Consider the following 26510-nt stretch of genomic DNA (forward strand, 5'->3'; position numbering starts at 1 on the left):
GATACATTTGCAGATATAGCAAGAAAAGCCTTATCAGGGTAAAAATTCGTTCCATATACAAACCTATGGCACACTTCACCGTCAGCCCACTCCGGGGCAGTGTCAGCGGAGAACATAGCGTCAGACTCCTTCAGCGGTGGAAACTTATATCCTTCGGCTTTGAGAATATTCACCGTGTCCTGTTGACAACCAATCTATTTTAGTTCTAACCACTGCTAAAATCACTATTAATATTATTGGTTCTCTAGGGGCTATTTGCACTATTTGTCGCGCACAGCGCGATTCGCCATGTAAAAGTCGGTATGTGTCAACACTAGTAATGTCAATCTATATTTTGTTATGTGGTAACACCACTTGTTTTGACTAACTTTTTCTTGTTGGTATGGTGAGAAAAAGATGGCGGGAAAGGTGTGTCACGAACACGAGGAAAGTAGGTGAGCAGAGATCGTGGTAGTAAAACAGTTAGGAGCCATGAGCTTCTAGGAGGCCCAATGCCCCATCAATAACACATCAGGTGAGTGTTTGCTTTGCCATATTGTTATGTCGACCTAAACGTGCATCATAAGATGGAAAGATGAGGAGACGGTTATAGCATATCGTTCTTTCCGTTAGTAATAGTCCAATCTTGCAGTGCACAGCACATTTGGTCGTCAAGGAAATTGGACATGCATTTGAGGTGTGTCCGGAAACACACAGGCACGGTCGACTAAGTTGGAGCAACCATGGCGAGACTATGGGGAAGGTGGTGGTCTCCGGGGGGCATAGCCCCCCCGTCCGGCTAAGTGACTAATGTGCAAATCTGATAAGAGTCACCAGGGATCTGCCCCTGTCTAGACCGGAGCAAGTCGACCGATGCCCAACTTGAGGTGCATAGCCATTTAGTAGCGAATGTGGATTAGCTACCACACAGTGCTAAAGGACATGGAAGGGCACCAGGTAAAAATGATTCATGCATGTAAGTGGCATAGCCACATGAGAGAGGCAAGACCTCATTTTATCTGTATACACACAATTGAGTAGAGTGGAATAAAGTTGGTCGACTCATCTTTCCATTCTAATGATATAAATGTGTAAATTATATATATTCATGCCGTCCATATGTATAGGTGAACCCAGCAATTAGTATTTCATACATATATTATAGAGGAGGGACGACATTTTGGTGGAGGTGCTGGGATGTGAAATAAATGAGCCGGATAAGCAAGGCTTATTTTATTTTATCAAAATTTACTCAAATAAAAAATTGAACCGCTGGATATTGACATCCAGGTTCTTTATTTAAGCAGATATTGTGATTACTTATTTTATTCATCATGATTTAATGTTGCAACTAATATATTAGTGTATAATAATAAAGAAATTTGTCTGAGTACCATTTAATTTAGTATTAAGGAAAATAAGTGAGTTTGTGTTTTTGATATTGTACTATTTTAGTTCACAAGTCCTTTTATACTGAGTGATTGTCAGTCTCTAAATGAGGAGAACTGAAAGGCACACAGTTCAATATTAAAAGGATAATTTCTTGGTTTGAAAGTGCGTAGTTGTGTTATAAGAAAGTTTGGAAAAATTCCAATTACAAATAATTAAAAAATATAGCACACGTGTATGTAAGGCTTAAGCTAGGTTTAATTTTAGTAGAACATCGTGTAAAGTACACTTAAATGAAATTATTTTAACAAAATCCATTCATTCGTTGCATCCGAATGTCTATGGTTCTAGTGCGTTCCCAAGTAATCGATTTTAACCGATTCGATTGAAGTGAGCGATATTTGAAACTAATATAATGTTTTGAAGTGATATTAATACAAAGGTTAGCGTTAACAAGTTTCAATCTGGTTTTAATTTGCAAAAATATGTAAACGACAAATATTTGTTGAGTAAACTCTTGGTTTTACAAATTGAACGAATAATCAAAATCGGTATTATGGAATCTTTGCGTAACAACACTACTATGGAACTACCTCGATTTGCCGCCCTTTTGGTTGTCACTTGTCAAAGTTGTCATGAAAAAATTTGCTATCTGGAAGTCGAGTATTTTCAAGAGAAACTTTTAATCAGAGTTATCCATTAGTGTTTTGCAAGTAGATTTCGGTGTGATAGTGATATTCAGGATGGAAGACATCTTAGAGAATATGGTCGAAATGCGAAAAAACAAATTGAAAACTTACATTGAAAGCATACAGTCAGACGACGCCGGCAATCTCATAATCGAAAAGGCATCAAATACAATAGGTCATTTAAAAAGCCTGATTATAAATTTGCAAAGTGAAATACGTCACTACACGACTACCTCGTCAAACCCTAAATTTACCATTGTTGAAAATGCTATGGATCTTCAACTACAGGCGGAGGATTTAATCGTGAATATAGAGACATCCATGACAGTTGTAGCTGATCCGCATGATACAACAACAACAACAACGGAACGACAAATGAATATCAAACTTCCAAAACTGCAACTACCTAAGTTTGATGGGGATCAGCTACGGTGGTCGGAATTTTGGGACTGGTTTGTGTCCAATATAGACAACCAGCCCATGGCCGAGGCTGATAAACTTAATTATTTGTTAAGTAGTCTGGAGGGCAAGGCAATGGAAGCTGTAGCGGGCATCAGTATAACTAATCACAATTATGCCATTGCCGTGGAGGCTCTCAAGTCAAGGTATGGGTCGAATGATGCTTTGATAGACGTACACTACACTGCGCTTACCAACTTGGGTCGAGCAGAATATTCGGCTTCCAGTTGTAGGCATACTCTGGACGAGATCGAGCGCCATTTGCGAGTTCTGGAGAAGTTAGGTGAGGACACAGCGGGCAACCACCTACGGGCTACCATACTTGCCAAGTTTCCGGAGCAAGTGTTACACCAATACCACCTTATGCCCCAGCAATCGAAGAGTAATTCAACCTCCACAGTAAGACAGACTTTACTAGACATTGTGATTGCCATGGAAAAGGCCCAGACGCAACCAATACCGAAAGGGTTGGAAACAAAACCGGATGTTATAACTACGGATGTCCTCCAAACTAAATCTGATTCAGTACAAAATGTATCAAAATATAAACCACCACGACGGAGCTTAAAACGAAAGGCGGAAAATTGTGCTAAAAATAACATACCTCAAAAGAAGAGCCGGATGCCTTGCGTTTTTTGTAAGCTCCAAAATCATAATAGTGTGGACTACAGGAAGTACAGTGACATTGAGTCTAGGAAAAAGCAGCTATCTGGCAGATGTCACAAATGTTTGAAACGGAACCATAATACAGACCAGTGCTATAGAAAAATAAAATGCTACCGATGTGGTGATGGACACCTCCAGCTTCTGTGTCCAAAGCCAAAGGCTAAGGAAGATTTACCTGTCAGTTGGCCTGTAATGGTAAAGTGTTATATAGCAAATATAAATAAATACAATTTCTTACAGACAGCAGTGGCACAAATCAGCAACCCCAACAACAACAAAATAAACAAACATAAGTGCAGACTTGTATTGGACTGTGGCTCACAGAGGAGTTACATAACTGCACGGGCTGCTGCCAAACTACAGCTATTACCAGATAATGAAGACCGACTCTTAGTGTTCACGTTTGGAGAAACTATTCCAAAGGAAATGCCAAGCCCTTCAGTGGACATTGTGTTAGAAACCAAACGTGGCACCAAAAAACAAGTAAGAGTAAATATTGTTCCACATATTACTGAGAAGTTGCCAATAGCTAAATTTGATCACTCAGTGGTGGATCTAGCGGCCGATGATGACTCTATTGGTGAAAATGTAAACCTCTTAATAGGGAACAATTATTATGAAGGTTTCAGACGTCAAGAGAAGATACAACTTAATGAAAATCTGTATTTGATCAATACTGACTTTGGTTGGCTGTACTCTGGAGATGAAAATCGTAAACGCACTGCCGTCCCAGAAAATATTTTAACTGTGACTACTTACTGCCACTGTCATAATTCAAGCTGCCCTTATTTTACCGAACCGGACTTACCCCTCAGGAACATTGACATTAAATTTCTATGGTCTCTTGAATGTATTGGCATAAATAACTCTCCAAAAGCCACTAGACAAGATGAAGCTGTAAAACATTTCAATGAAACCATACAATACAGCAATGGACGTTATGAAGTAACGTGGCCATGGATTGAATATCCACCTCAGCTTCCTGTAAATTTCGGCATGGCGTTAGGAAGACTGAAGAGCTTGGTCAATAGATTGGATTCAGCAACGCTGCAAGAATATGATGATATTCGGAAGGAGCAACTAAACGGAAATGTCATTGAAGTAGTCGAACCACATAGGAATGACACAGAACACCCTGTGCACTATCTAGCCCATCACATTGTAAAAAGTGAAGGAAAACGTGGGAGGATTGTTTACGATGCTTCAATGAGAAGTATGGACAAGAAAAGCCTGAACGAATGCCTGTATAGTGGGCCCTCCATGCTTGAGGATCTCACGGCCCTTTTTTTGAAGTTTAGGACGAAGAAAATAGCAATCGTCGCCGATGTAGAAAAGGCATTCTTGCAGGTAGGACTTCAAGAGAAAGTCTGTGATGTGACAAGATTTCTGTGGGCTAAAGACATTACAAAGGACCTAACGGATGACAACCTGCTATATCTTCGGTTTTGTCGAGTCCCATTCGGCATAATTTCAAGTCCATTTCTCCTGACAGCGACCATTAGATATCACATGTCACAGACAGATGGAAGCTTACTGAAGGATATAGCTAACAATTGCTATGTAGACAATCTAGTAACTGGAGCGAACTCTGTGAAAGAAGCGCAAGAAATTTATGAAAAGACGAGAAGATCCTTTGGGCAAATATCTATGAACATCAGAGATTGGCTATCGAATAATAAGGAATTTCTTGATCTTGTACCTTCAGAACAACAAGCAAAACATGAAGATACAGTAAAAATTCTTGGGTTGTCATGGAATGTGAAAAAGGACACCTTGCAATTGAAAATCACTGATGAACACTTTGACAAAGATGCACCAGTCAACACTAAGAGAAAGGTACTTCGTACTTTAGCCCGAATCTATGATCCATGTGGTTTCATTTGTCCATTAACCTTACCATTGAAGGTGTTGTTTCGGAGCATCTGCGAACAAAAACATAAATGGGACACCAACCTACCAGATGACTTGGTGCAGTCCATGCAGGAAATATTGAAGGTAATAAAAACAGCATTAAATCTGGAATTGCCAAGATGTGTAACAAATGTCAATCCAGAACTAGCGTCAACATACCAGTTACATGGATTTTCTGATGCCTCAAAGGTTGGATATGCTGCTGTTATTTATCTAACAACAAGAAGTAACCAAGGCACATCAATCTCATTCTTAATGGGAAAGTCTAGGATAGCCAAAGGTGAAGACAAAAGTGAACTCCATATCCCGAACCGAGGCCCGAGGCTCCAGGCCCGACAGATGGAGTCAATCCAAGGAACTTTGGTTCAATGGTCCCACATTCTTAAAAGAGGATGAGACAATGTGGCCTACAGATAGACACTATATGAACCATATGACGGTCCTTTCTGTTGGGGAGGGCCTGGACCAGAGTGGACACAGTAGCATACCGGAAACTAATGATGGTCCAGGGAATAAGCCAAGAACTGTTGAAGCAGATGATAACCAACAGATGGAAATTGAAGACCAGATCGACCAGTTGACAAACAATAATTTAAGTAACGACATACCAGAGATTTACTCAGTACAGGACACACCACCTCCATTGAACTCGGCAGATAGTACTATAGCAGAAATAAAGAAACTGCAAAAACTTCATTTCGCCGACGAGATTGCAGGAAAGGTAACACATCTGACTAGAAATCTTGGATTGTTTCTAGATGTGGATGGTGTACTGAGATGCCAGGGACGAATGGTCAACACCACATGGAATTATGATATGAAACATCCTATATTGCTTCCCAGAGACTGTGAATTTACAAAAAAGATAATCAAGGAAACTCACGAAAACAATTATCATGTTGGCACTACACATACCCTTAGTCTCATTAGAGAGAAGTACTGGATACCACAAGGTAAACGTCAGGTGGAACGAGTGATCTCGAGATGTCAGCGGTGTGTCAAACACGGCGGTGGTCCTTATCGCTTGCCAACTGCGCCTGATCTACCTACTGAAAGAGTGAACTATACCACACCATTCACGTACTGTGGCGTAGATTATTTTGGACCACTTTATGTGAACACAGAAACTGGCAGACAAAAGAGATGGGTTGCCCTATTTACTTGTTTAGCCGTTCGAGCCATTCACCTTGAGATTGTTAACAACTTGACAGCAGAAGAATGTCTCTTGGCACTGAGAAGATTTGCTGCTACTAGAAACACACCAAAAAGACTGTATTCAGACAATGCCACATGTTTCAAACTAACATCAGAAGTCGTTAGTAAGCCATATTGCATTGAAAAAGGAATTGAATGGAGGTTTACCTCAGCTGGCTCCGTGGCATGGTGGATTCTATGAACGACTAATAGGTGTAGTGAAGCATTCTCTAAAGCGCACTCTTGAAAAGCACCTTCTCGGGGACAGCAAGCTGTTAACCGTGTTAAAAGAGGTAGAAGCTGTGGTCAACTCAAGACCGCTTACTAAAATTGGAACCGAAGTGATCCACATATTAAGACCAGCCGATTTCCTAAGTCTTGGGAAATGTTTAACTTTGACCCCAGCAATGAACAGTGTATGTACAGTACATACACAGCATCACACACAGCACACACACACACACAGCAGCAGCGGTGTATGTGCAGCAGTAGTGGTGGACAGTTCCAAACTTCAAGTTAACCTAATAGAAAGCTGGAAAAAGGGTCTGATAATCCTGGAAGAAATTAAGAAGATATTCATGGCACAGTATCTGACGAGTCTGAGGGAAAGATACCAAAACTCTCCTAAACAACCAAGAATTGTCTCTGATTGTGAACCCAAACTGGGGGACATCGTACAAATAAAATCAGATCTTAAAAACCGAGAGTTGTGGAAAGTCGGGAAGGTAGCGGAGCTTATAAAGAGTGCAGATGGCAAACATAGGGTCGCTAAGGTTAAGGTTGGAGACTCCATGATGACTCGATCTGTAGGTCATCTCTACCCGCTGGAGACTGAAACAGATGACTCTCCACAACCTGGAGCGACAGAGGAGGAACAGACTGCACCACCTCTGGACACGCCAATTGAGTATTTGGATCTGGATGCTGCCCCAAGTGGAAGCGATAGTATACAGCCACCACAAACCAATCCAGTACCTGAGAATCGTGACGAGGTAGTTGCTTCTGAGGAAGTTACTTCCAACCCTGACAGTATGCTACCGGAAACTAGAACTAAGAGAGACGCTGCTATTCGTGCCAGAGAGAAAATCCTGGAGTGGACGCGTCACCTGCTCACACTACTGCAATAAGACTCCCTTTGTTTCTGGGACTGTCGCGCACAGCGCGATTCGCCATGTAAAAGTCGGTATGTATCAACACTAACACTGTAATGTCAATCTATATTTTGTTATGTGGTAACACCACTTGTTTTGACTAACTTTTTCTTGTTGGTATGGTGAGAAAAAGATGGCGGGAAAGGTGTGTCACGAACACGAGGAAAGTAGGTGAGCAGAGATCGTGGTAGTAAAACAGTTAGGAGCCATGAGCTTCTAGGAGGCCCAATGCCCCATCAATAACACATCAGGTGAGTGTTTGCTTTGCCATATTTTTATGTCGACCTAAACGTGCATCATAAGATGGAAAGATGAGGAGACGGTTATAGCATATCGTTCTTTCCGTTAGTAATAGTCCAATCTTGCAGTGCACAGCACATTTGGTCGTCAAGGAAATTGGACATGCATTTGAGGTGTGTCCGGAAACACACAGGCACGGTCGACTAAGTTGGAGCAACCGTGGCGAGACTATGGGGAAGGTGGAGGTCTCCGGGGGGCATAGCCCCCCCCGTCCGGCTAAGTGACTAATGTGCAAATCTGATAAGAGTCACCAGGGATCTGCCCCTGTCTAGACCGGAGCAAGTCGACCGATGCCCAACTTGAGGTGCATAGCCATTTAGCAGCGAATGTGGATTAGCTACCACACAGTGCTAAAGGACATGGAAGGGCACCAGGTAAAAATGATTCATGCATGTAAGTGGCATAGCCACATGAGAGAGGCAAGACCTCATTTTATCTGTATACACACAATTGAGTAGAGTGGAATAAAGTTGGTCGACTCATCTTTCCATTCTAATGATATAAATGTGTAAATTATATATATTCATGCCGTCCATATGTATAGGTGAACCCAGCAATTAGTATTTCATACATATATTATAGAGGAGGGACGACACTATTCACTAACCCGGGGTTAACCGGTTAAACTGGAGTTACCATGGTTACCAGTACAATGTGACACTGGGTTAACGGTTTAACCGGTGAACCGGGTTAGTGAGCCTAAGTGGCAGTGGCGCCGCCCTGCCCGCCTGTTATTAGACAGTTAACATCTGTCAAACAGTACGACATTGTAGCCCTACGAAGTCACATTTTTGCTACAGCTAGCGTTGTCATCCCTTTTGTATAGATCCCCCATCCCTAATACTAACTATACTTACCTATTAATTCAAAGTAACTAAAAAATTTCACAAAGAATGAAAGAAAGTATACCTAAGCTCTAGGGTGGAAATGGAAATAAGCTACATAATTTTTTGAAATTCACCGCCTCATGGTAGGGGAAACAAATCTAAAAGAACTCCATGCATGGAGAACATTTTTTTCCTACGTATAACAGCTTAATACACTATAACACGAGTAGGAAAAACGGTCAATAATAGAATGATGATTATGAAGAATATCATACCATTTGAAATATATTATTGCCTCTTCACTGATCAAAAATGAATTTACTAAACGTACAGCGCCAAGTAGAACACAAAGTGAAAAAATATTCTTTTTAACGAATCACTGAGCAGTTAAAGGACATTGTATTGAGTGAATGCTAGTTTCAGTATGACGTTCTGCTTTGTTTAGGTATGACTCACTATCATTGACAGGTAGGTACCTAGGTGATAACGCAACTCGCGTTACAAAGTTGTAAACCACAGAGATGATAAAGAAAATAATATATATACAGATTCCTGGGGAAACTTAATCATTCCAGATGAAGTCGTAGGTAGTAAGTAGATTAGAAACCATTCGAGAAATAGGTCCTTGTGCAAATCTGTCTGCTACTGCCTAGGTACCTAACGTTATCTAAGTAATTATGAAGTGATAATGTCAATGACCTCATTGGCGTGTTGTTGTCGCTGGTATCTCGTTTGAAATGAAAACACCAGAACTTATAGTTCGGCTAATAAATATAGATATGGGGACTATGGGGTGGCTATTTTTATATTTGTATTATACCTAACTATTATAAAGCAACTGTTTGTGAGGATTTCAAGTGCCGAGGGGTGACCAAAACTTGGTTGCCGAGTGAAACACAATTTGGCGGATTAAGAACCTCATTCGAAATTTTGAAGTCGGTTGATACTTGATTATAAAATCAACAAATACCTAAATAAATTCAATTATATATATATTAATGACAACGACGGTTGTTTTCCAGAGAACTCTCGATACAAATAAACACATTAATAATGAATAATGTTTAACAACTATTACCGTAATTACTTACATTCAATCTTTAACTTACTCTTATAAATGGTGCTGTCATTTTTATCACTAGACGTACAGGGTGACTGGGCTCTGAGCAGAGTCAAGTGGTAATGGGGCCTAATTAGATTAGCTAGGTTACTTGAATAAATCAATAAACAGTAGTTTAGGTCAAGAATCCGAAAGTATCCGGAGCGCTGGACCAAACGAATAGCTAATACAGACTGGGTCCCACAGGATGGATCTCGGGGCAGAGTAAGAGGCAAACTCAAAAACTACTGAACGTGAACGGATTTTCATGCGGTTTTCACCTATCCATAGAGCGATTCTTGAGGAAGGTTTAGGTATTTGTTAAGATTGTGTGTAACCCGTGCGAAGCCAGGGCGCGTCACCAGTTAGAGTTATGTAGATTAGGTTAAGTTAGTCCTTAAAAAAATTGTAAATTTTATTTATAATAAACAGTTTAAATCTTTCTCTGTCTATACCATCTCACCGAACTGGTTATATGTCCGATTCCTTCTCAATTCAGGCAGCTCGCCTTTGGAATAGTCTCCCTGTCAAAATTAAACAGTGTCCGAACAAATTCGCTTTTAAAAAATCCTTAAGTGAGCACTTTGCTGGCAGTACTGGAAAATCTTGAATGTTTCTGTTTTGAAAGTTCATCTGATTTCATATGTATGTATGTATGTACATGTATATGTAAGTAGGTATATGTATTTGTATCAATATTATTTATATTTATGTATGTTTATATTAGTGTATTTATTATGATTGTATTGTGTTCGTACAGGTACCTAATTGTATCATCTACTACATGTTTTTGCACCGCCTACAACTTATCTGCTTTGCCTAAAGGTTGACTGGTAGAGAATGCCTTATGGCATTAAGTTCGCCTTTTGTACAGTGAATTTCCTTATGTGCAATAAAGATTAAATAAATAAAATAAATAAATTTTAAAATTTTTTTTTTTTTTAGTTATGCCAGTTATTGTAATAAAAGCAAAATCGGCGTTAACTTATTTTGAGTGTAAGAATCATACTTTTGTAGCCGACTGTACTCTGTGACCTTAACATTGTTTATCTTTGAACATGACCTCGTCTGGCTGGAATTTGTCAATCAATATTCTGTTAGAGTGGTAAATATTCCACCTGTCCAATTCCTTTGTCCACTGTCATTGCGTCCTTCTCCCTCATTAAGCAAAATGTGAAACGCAATACACATTGGACAAAGAAATTAGATAGGTGGAATACCCGCCGCGTGCGGCGTCCCCCCGAAAACGACCACTCCCGAGCATTCCCGAACATACCATTCAGACGCCGCGGGCGACGGGCCGCTGTCGGCCGCGGGCGGCGGGTGAAAACGACCCCGGCCTCAGTTGGACGCAAGCCTTGCCAAGAAACTAGTTTTATGTAGTACTATACTATGGATTGTTAAATAAAATGCGAAAGGATGACTCTTACACTTAAATACCTAAAAACATAGTACCTAATGTTGGTTGACCCGTTTGATACGATAAAGTATTGTGACCATCAAATACCTAGTGAGGGCAAAAGTGGCCAAATATATCGTCACACGCCTTTGTTGTTACTACTTACTATAGAAATAAGTGTGTGTCTTGATATATTAATTACAAACTCTTGGCTAGACCTCTACTCGTAGATGAGCAAGATTTCTGGGTGCCTAGCTAAGATCTTCTCTCTAGCTAAGATAATATTTATTTATTTAAACTTTATTGCACAAACACAGGAAAAAAATACAAATGGGGGTAAAGCGTAAAGGCATTCTCTACCAGTCAACCATTGGGTCAAAGAGAGACAAATGTTGGTGCAGGAGATTCATAACTTATAAAGAGAAATGTACCCGAGAAGTCAAATATTACTTATATATAAACATAATAAGATAAACCTACAAAAAATAGATATTGCCAAGATGAACCATGTTAGACAGCTGACATAGCAAGGGTTGTTGGAGACCGTACATCAGTAAAGTCTCTAATAAGATTTAAAACAAAAACTAAATAAAATTCATATTGCAAGCAGGTACTGATGATAAGAATGCTGGTATATTCAAGTGTTTCTAATTAAGATAAATAGGAGATAAAAATGTAAATATGGTAATAATGATAGCTAATTACGATTTGGGCGTTGCTATAGGATAGGGAAATGACAATGACTAATGTGAAGTAGGTACATAAGCAAGTTATTATAAAGATAACTATAATTTTTCCTTCTTTATTATCAATGAACACACAAATCTCCCACCCGTTTAGGTATTTGATTCACAAAAAGTAAGCATCCCATAAAATAAACCGACATAGACTTTTCACAATTTATAATATCTTTAAGTACATATGGATTTAATTGAGCATTCAATATCACATTACTACAAAAATAACTATATTTGTTACTCAATTTTTTCCCGCATTCCTTTCAGATTTTGAGGATAATTGATTTAAATGCTGACCTACTTTAGATTACCTATTTATTTATAGATCTAGATTATTTATATAGTCAGAAATATATTGTCAGTGTTAGGTACTTACTTTAGAACATTACTTTTTATATTTCGTAACACTAAAAAGCTGAATTTTGGTGGGTTTTTAGCCAAGCTAAGTAATATACTATATTGATTGGTGACAAGCAAAAGTCACTATAGTTCGTTTTTTTTAGCATTAGAAAGAACTTCGCAGAAGTAAGCTTGTGGTTCCAAATCCGGCACTTTTAGCGGTAATAATTTGAAGTAAATTATATGTATTGACCGTGCTACATCAGATAATTCAATAATTATTAACAATTAAAGAGCCTGATAAAAACTGTACGCTTACTTCTGTGGAGTTCTTTCTAATGCTAAAAAAAACGAACTATAAGTACTATAAAAAATTTAAGTAACAATGTACTTTATAACACTTGTACCACGGTTTATGGTCCAATAATTGCAATGTTAGTTAGTGACTTTTGCTTGTAACCTGACAATATATTGCATTTTTGGAAGCATAAAAAAAATGTTAGTGAAAAAACACTGGTGGAATAGTGTGCAAAGCATACCTGTACTGCTCTATATTTTGGATTGTTCCGAAATGCGAATCCCCATGCCTGTATCAGTTCCAAGATCTTGGTACGGAGATTCTCATGTTGGGTAGTCTTTACCAGATCCCGTAGCATTTCACAGAACGCCTTTGAAGCCACCTCATCATGTATGCCGGAGCCTGTGGTAATGAAATGATGATAATAATGTCATTGTCAATACAGCAGGGTTAAACTGGCTATGGAGGGCACAAGACAAAAACAACTGTTGGAAGAGGCCATTACCTCAGAAATTTCAGAAAGGGTTATGGTGAGAAGCATACTAGATTAGCTTAAGTTACTATAACTAAAATATCTAAATTTTTTTATGAACTTTTCGGATTAGCCTAGTTAGGTTAAAAAATTCACATACAGCGTGACTGTATACACAATATGTTTGATACATGATGTTAACAGTAGCACAGCTAGGTGTGGGTGATTGGGCACTCGCCCATGGCCTCGCACTTAAGGAGGCCTTGCAGATGTATTATATATTGGGAATACGTATTGAAGGAATAGGGCCTCGCAGATGCTACTTTGCCTATGGCTAGATAAGTTCACGCTACTGATGTTAACTGTTGTAACCAAGAATCTAATCAAATGTAAAATGAGAAGAAAGGATAGTTTATCAATGTAGCACAGAATAAATAATAGTGCTAGGTACAAAAGACTCACTCTCTAACAAAACGCGTCTGTCACGATCAGCACAGATATGGCCGCTAGGTGGTGACAGCGCCACGCGAGGCTTATGGCAAACCCCAAAATTGGGGTCGAACGGATATACTTTTAGCTACCTGTAGCAAAGCGACGAAATCACGGAGTGAGCCACGCCTGCTTTGGGCTGGTAAGCTAATTGTTATTATTGGAACTCTGAAGTGTTGGTTACACCAAACCATTAATTATTGTTCAATTGTTAGATAAATTTCATTATATTGATAATTCTATAGTTCACCAATGAGTAGTGTCCGGTCCATCAATTGTGGTTGGTGCAACTGGCTCTAAGTCAGTCATAATTGGTCTCTGAGTCATTGCATTATGAAGTAAATGAGTTTACCCTTACCACAGTTTTTTACAACACTCTCAAGGGTGAGCAGTGCAAACATGGCCTGGTGCGGGTTCTGAGAGTACAACTTCTTCTTGATGGCAGCAACTGCGTATTTTGGCCTACAAATATTATCACCATCGTCATACAAACATTATAATATGCGAGCAAATAATCATCAAGTAAATTTAAGTTTCGTAGTAAATCATACGTACGTGCAATCATTTTGCCGAATCAAATCACATATTTGTAGAATAGTCGGCCAGTCTGGATCCAAACGTAGATTACTTGTAGCTTTGTCTGAAATTAAAAATTTCATAACATTTCGATCATCTATACACGAATTTTACAAATACTGTCAAGTTCTCCGATTTTGCTACCGTTACATCGGCCAAGATAAGTGATTCGTGTTAGAAACTTTTTGTACGTAGCAAAAGAAAGTGAATCAGAGAAAATTCTACTATGTAGAGATATCGGGAGATATTGGAATTGTCAACTTAAATACTAGAGTTAATAATAGTTCCTGTATAGTATACTATGTATAAAGTGACTCTTAGATACTTACCGAGCAACTTATCAAAATTATTTGCTCGAAACATAATTACTAATATTGTTAAATAGCTTTTGTTTTAGAAAATCAACAGTGATTGATTTGGGACAGAAAAATGACAGCACACTTTTGTCAATTTTTTTTTTTTTCTAATGTTGGCATGTGCAGTGTTGCCATACTAAATACAGGTAAGTGAAATGTATTTTTCTATGTAAAACGCATTTTCTATAATAATCGATAGTATCGATTTAAAAAATAGATGTTATTACAGGAATATGTAGAATTTATCTTTTATACATTGTTACGTGAAAATCAACTGGACATAATACATCCTCATACAGAAACGCCCCTCAATCGCATTATCATAGATACAAATGAACAAAATTATATAGGTCGAGTATCTTTATCATCTTTATTTACTATGTTATCATCGCACACCTTAATAAATTACTCATACTTGACTATTTTCAAAAATGAGTCAACGGCAACGTGCTAACAATTTCTCATTCATTATTTTTTATATGGGATAATTATTCGTTTAAAACTAGATTTGAAAATGTGTGACCAAACATTGCTTATTGCTACATCTTACTTCCAAAAAGAGCTAGATGTGAATAAAAAACTCTTGGTAACATTTGATTCGGAATTGGAACAGTGTAGTATGCAGCTAAGTGCAGTTAAGTTGCAAGTGACGAACCTACAGCTTCAAAATAAAGTAATGCAGACTAACTACCATTGTTTAATGGAATTAAGAAGAAAGTTAAAGAAAAAGCTCGCAGTAGGATTTTGATTCTGCTACTTAGAAAGTGTGTCCATGTTTGAGGAAAAAACGGAACAGGTATAATAACATTTACCTATTACGAAATGTGTGTATTTCCATTACTACTTTATTTTTGACTCATCAGTAATGGCACGTTTAGAATATTGCTTGTTCAATTTTGATTTGACCTACCTATCTCTTTGTTTTGGTGCAGTAACTGTACTCAATTTTCTCTTTTATAGATGGCGCTACTTTAGCGGGTTCAATTCTACTTGTACGTCATGTGATGAATGATAGATTCGAAAATTTACTGCGGTATGAAAAAGTTTGCAATCAACCATTTTTTTGTGGAAATTTACATAAAACAACGTAAAATTATGAATATTAAAGTATGTAACTTTAACGGTAGGTAAGTACCTAAATGTAATTTAACACACATCTGCAAAACACCAATTTACCTTTGGTTTGTTTCCAATACTCAGTTAGACTTTTAAGTTACTTTTGTTAGACTACAAAGTTTAGACATAGAAACCAATATAACAATACGTAGCATAATGTTGCTTTTTCTACTCAACCAGAGATGTCGCTAATACTATTGAAATGTGATCTATTTGACCAATTTCAATGCTGATGCGTGGTAAGTGGTGCTCAATGTCTATTGCTCAGTTTTTAATTTTCTTGTTAGGTGAATATAATTATGCAGTTTGTAAATAATTTTAATTAGATGTTGAAAAGGTGGGTATGGTACAGTCATGGTTACAACGTAGTTAAGTATATAAATAAACATTTTTCGCTGTAATGTATTTATGTCTTTTTTTTAGGGTTCCGTACCCAAAGGGTAAAACGGGACCCTATTACTAAGACTCCGCTGTCCGTCCGTCCATCTGTCACCAGACTGCATCTTACGAACAGTTGAAATTTTCACAGATGACGTATTTCTGTTGCCGCTATAACAGCAAATACTAAAAAGTACGGAACCCTCGGTGGGCGAGTCCGACTCGCACTTGTCCGGTTTTATTATATCAATATCATAGTACACCCCTCTTACTATAGTTACTCTTACCAGGCAGGCCCCATTCGCACGACAGCTTTTTCAACGCACGTTAAAAAAGCGTTTGAATGGATAACCATGTATGTGTCGCAGTCGGATCGTATAATCCGCCGTATTACATTACGGCTAGCCGTTTTCAAAAACAGGGGCGTTTTGGAATGCGGCGGTTTAACGATTAGCCGTATTGAATACGGCTGAATGAGAATCCGCCGGAATGTATTCGGCGCCATACGTTCTTCAACACGGCTAGCCGTAATGTAATACAGCGAGTCATTAGCCGCCGCTTTGACAGTTTTTAGTTCCCATTTTTAACACTCGTGGCGCTGCCTGACAAACGCTGGGGTGTCCATCAAATCTGGAGTTTGTCGGACTATTTCTTTTCAAAAAAAAAATTCCTTCGCAACTTAACTAGACGGAGCCCCTCTTCGCGGGGCTCCTATTTCTGAGCGGTTTGCCCTTCGGGCATCTGAAGCTACCTAACGAACCTAACCTACCTACCTATTGATTAAGTGAGACGTCCGTGAAAACATTACACTTTGGGGAAAAAAGCGTAGATAGGTAATTAGGTTAGGTTCGTTAGGTAACTTCAGATGCCCGAAGGGCAAACCGCCCAGAAATAGGAGCCCCGCTTGCGGGGCTCCGTCTATTTAAGTTGTGAAGGAAATGTTTTGGAAAAGAAACACATGTAGTGCGGTGGGACCATGGTAGAAATAAATTAAATTGCAAACATTGTCAAACTCCGGTTACGTAGGCGACCGAAAGAACTGGTCACTCTACAATGTACGATGCGGCTAAACGTGGGCCGCCTTATTGAAGAACGTATCGCAGTGACAATCCGGCTAATCGTCGAACCGCCGCATTTCAAAACGCCCCTGTTTTTGAAAACGGCTAGCCGTAATGTAATACGGCGGATTATACGATCTGACTACGACATATGTATTCACACAGCGGTGGCGCTTTTTATCAAGCGTTGTTGGATTTCCGACGTTAAGCCTTGGTGGTTAAGTCGAATTTAGAGTGTGGACAGATTCAAGCGTTTTTTTAACGCGTGTTGGAAAAGCTGTCGTGCGAATGGGGGCTTACGGGGAAAAAGTCATTACCATATGGCACAAACCAAAAGTTAAATTATGATGCCCTATGTCGTCACATTACCCGTGTAATACAAGGTTTCATAATTCAGTAATAAATAGTGATTATCTAGTATTTATGCTCGCTTTAGAATTTATTTCGATAGCCTGAGGTTAGGTTTGCATCGTTAAAGAGGCTCGGACATATAAATAATACAGACTGATAGTTACTAGTAGCTATACAATGGCATTCGTGATAATGATGAGGAACGTCACTTGCATGGAAAACTGGAGAATCTATATATGCGGTGATGTCGCAAGGTATGGGTATAAAATAACTAAATGGTGTAACAGGTTAGGTACAGTCAGCCGTAGAAGTTGCTAAGCGGGCGAGGGTTCAAAATTACCTTGACACGCTCTTATTCTCTTAACAATAAAGTCACGTCAAGATCATTTTGAACACTTAGCCCGCTTAGCAACTTCTGCCGCTGACTGTACCAGATTAGAGTCGAAAGCTTTGCTCAAGCATTTGATGACGATTTATAGGCCTCTGGGAGCTCTGTTTCCTCCCCCTTTTGGCACTGGGATACGGGATACTTCTAGCCCGGCTTCTTTCTAAACATAATTTAACTTTTTTCATGAATTAATTATTAACATATAATAACCTCTTCGTTTCTAGGCAATAAAAAAAAGATACCTATTTTTTTTACCGGTCGAAGCTGCAATTCTGCATTGCAACCGCATTCCAACCACATCCTATTCTACTTCATCATCACCATCGGAATAGGGATGCACAGAGGACGGCGGACGCACCGGCCCTGGCAATCGAAAGAGCAGCGGCAGCGGGGTCCTAATTCGATAATCGGTGTGCTCTTGAACGAGTCCATCTGTCATGGCGATGTCGTGCCGAAAAGGTGTAGGGGGATTAAATGCGCTAGCCGTTATATCCTGTAGGTAGGTACCTGGTGGCAGTGGCGTGCATTGCATACAAAAAAAGGTAGGCACTAGGGTAGGCAGTCCATACAAAATGACCAAAAAAAAAGTTGCCGATTTTTATAGTTTGCGTTACATTCCTTCAAGAATGACTCTTCTAGAGCCCGATTTAAGTCTTATCTCCACTGCACGCCACTGCCTGGTGGATAGGGTTGCTGCGCGATTCGTTATTTATAGTTCGTTTTTTTTAGCATTAGAAAGAACTTGCAAGAAGGTAAGCGATCTTGACAAGTCTTTTAATTGAAAAACGCTTTTTAAAAATCAAAAACTATTACTTATGAAAGCAGAAGAATATAAATGATCGTATTAGATTCATACTTGTTACATATTTGCCGTAATTTATTTTTAAAATGTGTTTTGCAATTAAAAGTCACATCAAGATTGTTTACCTTATTTCTAATGCTAAAAAAACGAACTTAAAATTCAGCACGGCTATCATGTCGCATCGCATTGTGTTACTTATAAACTGCTTAGATTTTATCGGCGATTGAAAAACAAAAATTGGATATCGTTACCTGAAGAAGTTGAAAAGTTTCGTTGAACTACTTAGGCATAGTCGTCATCCAAAGTTTACAATAGGTACTGAGCGGCTACCGCGAAAACCGAAATTCGCAAATTGCGGGGATCTTTCTCTTTTACTCCAATGAAGGCGTAATTAGAGTGACAGAGAAAAATCCCCGCAATTTGCGAACTTCGATTTTCGCGGTTATAGCCCTGGTTATTTAAGAATCCGGCTTGACAAATTTAAATAATGATTTGTAATAGCATTGGCACCTGCACAAAGGTACTTTCTATTGAACTGTAGGTACTTGGGTCCTTTCATGTTCGACAGCTTAAAAAATATGTGATCTAAGTACGAAATCAATAAATTAAACCACTAAGTTTGAGATACTGCAGAAATATTTATAGTGAACGCTATTTTAAACAAACCAATTAACACAAGAATTATAACTAACGCTGTCCAATCGAAAAAAATACCAGTCATTACTCTTAAAACTCATTTCTCTACTTCAGTTGCGTATGAAAATGTTACACAATCGCCAATAACTATTGACCGCTCCCTTCTTCTAAATAGTTTGTAACTAGGGGTCATTCTTAAATGGTCTGGTAGCAGGTTTGAATGATTGGCAAGACGTGATACAAATGAGACGGCTTGACAAAAGGTGATGTCGAACAATCGAAGTGACAAGTGGAGCGGCGCGTGGAGGCGTTAGGGAATGCTATGTGGGATCGCGTTATGAATATTTGAGCGTATATTGCTATTTCATATTGATAGTTTGAGCTTATCTTTAATTCCACATATTGGTTGCTCGTCATATGGCAAAATTAGCAACATATTATTAACTTTTGCCATATGTTTAACTTTTACTACGTTGGATTTTGAATAGGTGCTTGTAGCTTGAAATCTAGATAGTGATAGGTAGTACTGGTAGTAGATACATAGTACATAGGTTGAAAGTGGCCATGCAATTTTTCGGTTGAGTGAAGGTAAGTACCGATAGGTGAGTATTCTTTTATTTGTAGTCATACAGTTGATACAGCTATGAGTAAATCTAACGCGTAACATTAAAGGGCACAATCTGTATTTAATAAGTACCTAATAAGGCAAATGTAAGCACCCCATTTATAATCTTCTTGTATTTCTTTCAAACGCAAAACTTTTAGGACTAGGTATGTAGGCAATGAGGCTTGATTTGTGGATTATTTTAAATCTGGCTCGTTAACGTTATTTTATTTTACACTTTCTAGGGCTTTTCTACTCCTTGTTTTAAATATGGCGCTGTGATCCCTAAACAAACTTAAACTGACCCTGCACAATCTGCAGCAAAATGGACATAAAATCTTATCTGCAAAGGCCAACAGCGAACACCGGCAATTGTTTCCGAGCGCGTGGCTAGTTAACAAATAATCGCGGTCCACAATTGGAGTAGGTACCGGCGGAGTCCGCACGCATTGCCAGTCCACACTATCCTGGCGATCAGACCGCTCGCCAAAAACCGGTACGATGGTGCACGGTGCAGCCCTAGTGTAGAGGGCCGCGCAGAAAAATTAAAAGCAAACTGTTCCTTTTTCAAAACAGAACTTGGTGTCTGAAATCCCGCGAAGGAAATTTAAAAAGAAACTGTTCTTTTTTCAAACCAGAATGGCGAGGATAGTTTGAGAAGTTTTTGAAGTTGCGTGATTCTTGAAGAGATTTTGTGCATTTTGTGCTGATGACGTTGGTACGTATAAGTTTCTTTTAAAAGTAGAATTATTTCTTAAATGCCTTGAACATTGATTAAGTAGATCTCATTAACTACGTTTCAGGATGCTGAGCATTGCATGGGATAAATTACGTAAATTCTAGAAGTTGTGCACTAGCTTTTAAGTCACTCGAATCTGATGAGGTGTTTCAGTCATAGAAAATCAAAACCACTGGGGGCCTAGCCAAGATAACAATCGTACATTGACAAATGACAAACGAAAAGTAAAAACATATCGAGATGACAGGTTCTATGAAAAGTTAAGTGACTACTTCCATACATTATTTAAGATTCGATTGGCGTTTTCTCTTAACGATTGTCACCGTGGCTAGGCCCCCTGGGGTAAAACGAAACTAATGACTTTCTATCACTCTTCCATGCCTATTAGTGCGATAGAGAAAGAGAGGCGTTTCGTTCGCTACGCTTGCGCTGATTGTCATCTTAGCTTACTGCCGTATTCGAACTTCAAGATATTCACAACATAAGAGACGACACGTACTAGATCCATTCTAGATACGTTATAGTTTAGATATCAACTAGTTCTCTTTTGCAGCGCAATTCGGGCAACCAACTATGATATTTTATATGTAGATAAGCCATACACTAACATATCAAGCGAAAAAAATGATGCCAACCAATGCTGCCAACGACACGGCAGCATTAGTTACAATTTGTTTATAACTTCATACGCAAATGCGTAAAAGAGACGGCACAATTAAAAGAATACCTAAGTAAAAAAGAGACGGCTAGTGTTTGTCACTTGCGCGTGAATTTGGTAAATCAGTGATACCACCATAACACGACGACAAACAGTGAATATGGCGCGAAGCGTAAAACTTATTAAGAAAAAAAAATCAAAGACTAAGATGTTTGACAGAAGGTGCAAATCATTTTAATGCAGTTTTATGTAGTAATGTACTCGCTACCGAAGTAAAAAGTTTTCATATTTAGTTATGTAAATAAAAGATATTATATTATACTCTTTATTCATCATTTTTCTTATACTATAGAAACATTTTGACAAAAAGCAAACTCAATAACAACAAAATCCTTTATTTTACTAACAGTTTTATGTTATTAATAATTGTTACTGTGTGAGAAAATGAAATGCCTGACAATAAATACTAATTTTGTAGTAATCTTTGTATAAACAGCAATATACCTATTTACTTAATTGACGCGACCCGGACAATAATATGGCCAATAATAATCTTTAATTTGCCAATTGTTGTACTTAAATACAAGAAAAAATGCGTTCAAGTAAAAAACTTCAATATTAAAGTTGAAATTTAAATATATTTCTTTTATTTGTACGACAAGCACCAAACAATGAATGCAACTTACCATGACGCGTCTGCTATGATAATCTATGTACGCAGTTGGTGCGTCCTTGTCATTCTCGCTGATGAGAACATAAACTTATCTCGTTCTGTCAGCCGGCGAAAATGGCGGCTGGGTTTATTTAATTCAAGATTAAACCGAAGAAAAACGGGTTATTTCAGCTTTTACTTACCAATGATATGTGACGCCGTCAATTTTTTTGCGCTTCCGCGGATAATTTGAGCATTTCAACATAACGCAGGTCCGCATTTTGTTGCTTAATACACGTTATTTGTGGAAAAGTATTAACTGGTGTACACTTCGCGCTTGCGTCAGGCAGACTGAGACAAACTCGTACACATGACACGAGGTGAGTGCTTCAATTTTGGAACGTGTATAACACATCTACATATAAAATATCATAGGCAACCAATGTCACTTTTACGTTAGATAGAGTAAGATATCTCTTAGATGTGAATTGGATCTCTAAGTCATATCCTGTGGAAATCGTTCAAGAGTATCTCCAGAATCGCGCAAATGTCAAATTTGACAGGTTAGATCTTAAACATATCGTTATCGTATCTTGGTGATGTCTAAAAGATGTCTAATAAATGTCTATTTCAAAATCCGAATCGGGCCCTTAGTTAGACCACCAGGTGAAAAGAATGAGTAATAAAACTAAGTAGGTAGAGTTAGACTCAGACGGACCATGAAAAGTCTGTTGCGATTTTGATTGCCCTCGCAGTGTAAATGTTATTTTAAACGTCAAACTTCTATGCAGTTATAACAGTTACACTGCGTGGACCAAAATCGCTGCAGACTTTTTTGGTCCATCTCTAGTTGACAATGTGGAAGATGGTACCTATGTTATCAACCACAACTCATGTTTGCTACTTCTAAACATCTCGTATTTTCTAAGAACTGCGCTGATTCAAACGTCAAATAATATTTGTTTCCTATGATAAAGTCAGCTGACAGTATAATATACAACTTGGTATTTACTCGCACTAGTCGTTGAACTACATACCTACTACATATTGTATAGTAAACATTGAATGCATTTGAATTGCAAATGAATGAAACACACACAAGGTATATTTATTTTAAATCTATACACTGAGTACTTGAGTAGAGTAGTGGAGTACTGAAAACCTCAAACACCCTTTTGAGTGTCCCGCACAAAACTTTGAACCATAGAAAACAGAAGAGGAAAGATGCTTGGTCACCTGCTACGACACGACGAATTATCAAAAATATAATTGAAGGGAAAGTTGAGGCAACGAGGAACGTACATAGATCAAGTAAAGGAAAAGCTCAACGTCGTGTCGTATCAGGCTGTCAAGGAGAAGGCAGAGGACCGACATGCATGGTAATCGCTCCACCGACAAGAGTCTAACTCTTAAATAAAGGATGATGATGATGATGCACAAAACTTTGTTCGCGGTACACTTATGGGATCACTTCGGTCTTGCAAATCAGTTATATTTTTTAATCTGAATTAGTTATTTTTTTTATATTAGCGTTCCACACTACAGCATAATAGTGACAGGATACCTAGGTAATGCATAGCCTAAACCATTGAAAATAGGACCTTGAAATACGTCAAGTAGAGGTATGTCTATTCCATCTTCACCACTTAGATGGTTAGCAGTCATCAACTGTGCGTTTCTCCAGAAACTTCCTGCCTCGCACACCTAAACCAGGCGTGGATCACTCCGCGCTTTCGTCGGTTTGAAACAGGTAGCTACAAGTACATCCGTTCCACACCAATTTTGGTGGCAAGCCATAAGAAGTGGGAAGACACTCCTGACTTCGGTCGAACTCGGCTCCGTTCGGCTCAGCATTGCTCCGATAATTGCTCGGAGTCCGAGCAATTATTAGGGTTGGCACCACTTGACTTCCTTTTGCGTGCACGACCACAGATAAGATAATCACTTGAATTTTGACAACCCGATAAATAGCCGAAAGGGATAGTGCCATATATTAGAAAGGGATAGCATGATTTGACCCCGAACCGCTGTTAAACTTCGGGTTTGTAGGAAGTGTATTTTCTGTACGGTAGTACTATTATTTCTTCTGTGCCATAACCTACGGCCATCACCTAGCGGCCATATCTGTCCCGATCGTAACAGATGCATTTTGTTAGAGAGTGAGTCTTCTGTACCTAGTACTATTATTTTTATTCTGTGCCTAAACTGTCGCCTGCGGTATTTACGGACCGATGCGACCTTCACACCTTCAAGCAAAGAGCGTACTCCCATCTTAAAGGCCGGCAACGCACTTACAACCCCTCTGGTGTTGCCGGTGTCCATGAGCGGCGGTAATCGCTCACCATCAGGTGATCCGTCTGCTCGTTGCCTCCTATATCATAAAAAAAGACCACTAACAAGAAAGAATTTTTGGAAATTCAAACCTTTAAGGGGACTTACTTGGGGTTGAAAGTATTTAATAATGATTAATGACTTCAACGCGGACGAATTAGCGAGCGGGGGCTTAAGTTAAGTTAATGGATATAGGTATAGGTACGGTCAGCCTAAAAAGTGGTCTACCACTTTTCGACTGTATCATCTGACTGATAGAGTCGAAAACTGTATCATCTGACTGATAGAGTCGAAAAGTGGTAGACCACTTTCTTGGCTACCGTACCTATACCTATAACCACTTTCTTACCACGTAGAACTTTCTTGGCTGACTGTAATAGAAAAACAAGGCGTACCTACCTTAATGAAAACAATAATATCTAGGTAGATATTATCGTTTTCATTAAGTGAATGGCCTCAGGTTATTTACTCTGCTTGGTACATGGACAACTTGTCTGAGAAACTCACCTTTATTACTTTACAAGTACCCGATATATGCTGCAAGGTTCAAATTGTGCGATTTTGAATCTTACCTCCCAGGGATAGGTTACAAAGTGTATAAACGTTATTCGGTTGGGAGGTATATGTGGAAAAGTGCAGTCGTAAATCGAGTGGTATCTAGGAATTTAGATGTTAGCTAGATTCTTGAGTACGTAATGGAGACATGTAGTAAATAGAGACTGTCAGTCCATACAAAGTTGACTTTCTTATCACAGAGGGCGCCGCTATAGCTCATTTTCCATTCCATTTATACCTATTCATATTGTCGGTTGTAACGGTTTTCTTGAACTTCTTTAACATATAAAATCCCAATTCATTCACCTACGATAGGTGCTTTGTGCTATTCGTTATTTATTTTTTTTGAATAAAATTGATACGATCTTATGAGACTATAACAACTATGAGTTTGAGTAAATTTTCTAGATTTTCCCACATCAAAGAGTGCGGATAAAACTCATAATGATGCCTCTACAAACTCGACGGAAGTGTGACAGGCACCATTATGGTGAATCAAAACCACAGAAACGTACTGCTCTTTATAGGTACTAGATCAGGGGTCCCCAAACTTCCGTCGGCGCCGGGGGCGGGGATATCTGATTGCAGCTGTTAGGGCTGAACCCCTGGAGCCGGGCTATAACAGCGAAAATCGAAGTTCGCAAATTGCGGGGATTTTTCTCTGTCACTCTAATTACGCCTTCGTTGGAGTAAAAGAGAAAGATCCCCGTAATTTGCGAATTCCGGTTTTCGCGGTAGCCGCTCTGGCTCCTGCTGGCCGGATTGGAACGTTGTCGGCTGCCCGGATTGGAACGCGACGCGTCGCGCGCCGGGGTATAGAGAGCCCTATACTAGATGAATGGATTTGAGAACTCCAGTCAATGAGTGGCGTGTAGTGGCACTATCGCGATCGCGATTGATTTGTAAAATAAATAAATAAATATTATAGGACATTCTTACACAGATTGACAAGTCCCACAGTAAGCTCAAGAAGGCTTGTGTTGTGTTGTGGAAGGTTTGTAGATTGACAGTCCTTATTACTGAGTTGTCTCCGGTTTCTAATGCTTTAGTCAGGTAGCTGGGCTAGTCATAAAATACTAAGTAGAGGTAACAGGATAAAAGGCTATTATGACATACATTACATTCACGACAGTACGTGTGGTCCATAACCTTCTAATGCTCTAGGTGCTTATCACATTTTGTGCATGTATTATGTTTATGGCAAATAGTGTGAGACATTATTTAATAGACACCTTGTTTATTTATATATTTCGGGATCTCGTAAACGGCTAACGATTTCGATGAAATTTGCTATAAGTATGGGGGTTTTCGGGGGCGATAAATCGATCTAGCTAGGCCTTACGAGTATCTCTAAAACGCGCATTTTTGAGTTTTTATATGTTTTCCGAGCAAAACTCGGTCTCCCAGATATAACGTTAAGGATTTGATTTAAAGGCATTTGTGGAATAATGGGGCATTATTTATGAAAAGGGACCTATTTGTCGATGGCGCATACGCCGCACAGCGTCGCGCGGCATTGTATTTATATCGGAGCACCGTTAATAATGGCGTAAGCGCCGTCGATAATAAGGTCCCTTTTCATACATAACGTCACAAATTAGTTAGTTACCTCAAATCTGCATAACATAGATATCCCTCGATATCTATGTTATGCAGATTTGAGGCCTTGATAGATATGCCTTGGCAAGCTGACAATCGTACCTCGCCAATCGCGTAATCGTAACTCTAAACGAAAAGTAAAAAGTATTGGGATGACAGATCATCATCATCATCCGAGGCATTACAGCCGCGGGTGGGCCTTAACCTGGTCAAGCAAGTCTCTCCAGTCCGATCTGTTTGTAGCCTTTCTTCTCCAACTTTTCACTCCTAAGATCCTGATGTCCTGGTATACGCCATCCGACCATCTGAGCTT

At 39.0% G+C, this 26510-nt stretch overlaps 2 protein-coding genes and 1 long non-coding RNA gene across 4 annotated transcripts in view; 2 read left to right on the top strand and 1 right to left on the bottom strand.

The window, feature by feature from the left end:
• The window catches only part of LOC134667147 (hepatocyte growth factor-regulated tyrosine kinase substrate), a 29673-nt gene extending 15227 nt beyond the window's left edge, over nt 1-14446 (bottom strand). Inside the window, exons 1-5 of the mRNA XM_063524444.1 lie at nt 14304-14446; nt 13954-14038; nt 13757-13860; nt 12679-12839; nt 64-179 (exon numbers count right to left, since the gene is read on the bottom strand). Coding sequence (XP_063380514.1) covers nt 64-179; nt 12679-12839; nt 13757-13860; nt 13954-14038; nt 14304-14337 — 500 coding nt within the window. The 5' untranslated portion in view covers nt 14338-14446. The remainder of the gene's footprint in view (nt 1-63; nt 180-12678; nt 12840-13756; nt 13861-13953; nt 14039-14303) is intronic.
• The window catches only part of LOC134667223 (uncharacterized), a 470671-nt gene that overhangs the window by 76848 nt on the left and 367313 nt on the right, over nt 1-26510 (top strand). The gene's annotated exons all lie outside the window — the stretch shown is intronic.
• The window catches only part of LOC134667155 (G protein-activated inward rectifier potassium channel 3-like), a 38478-nt gene continuing 32076 nt past the window's right edge, over nt 20109-26510 (top strand). Inside the window, exon 1 of one of the 2 annotated variants that reach the window (XM_063524460.1) lies at nt 20109-20381. The gene's annotated coding sequence lies outside the window, so the exon portion shown is untranslated. The remainder of the gene's footprint in view (nt 20382-26510) is intronic. The other variant, XM_063524463.1, reaches the window with a different exon arrangement.

Source organism: Cydia fagiglandana, chromosome 9, assembly GCF_963556715.1.
Source record: "Cydia fagiglandana chromosome 9, ilCydFagi1.1, whole genome shotgun sequence".
In the NCBI taxonomy this organism is placed as follows: Eukaryota; Metazoa; Arthropoda; class Insecta; order Lepidoptera; family Tortricidae; genus Cydia; species Cydia fagiglandana.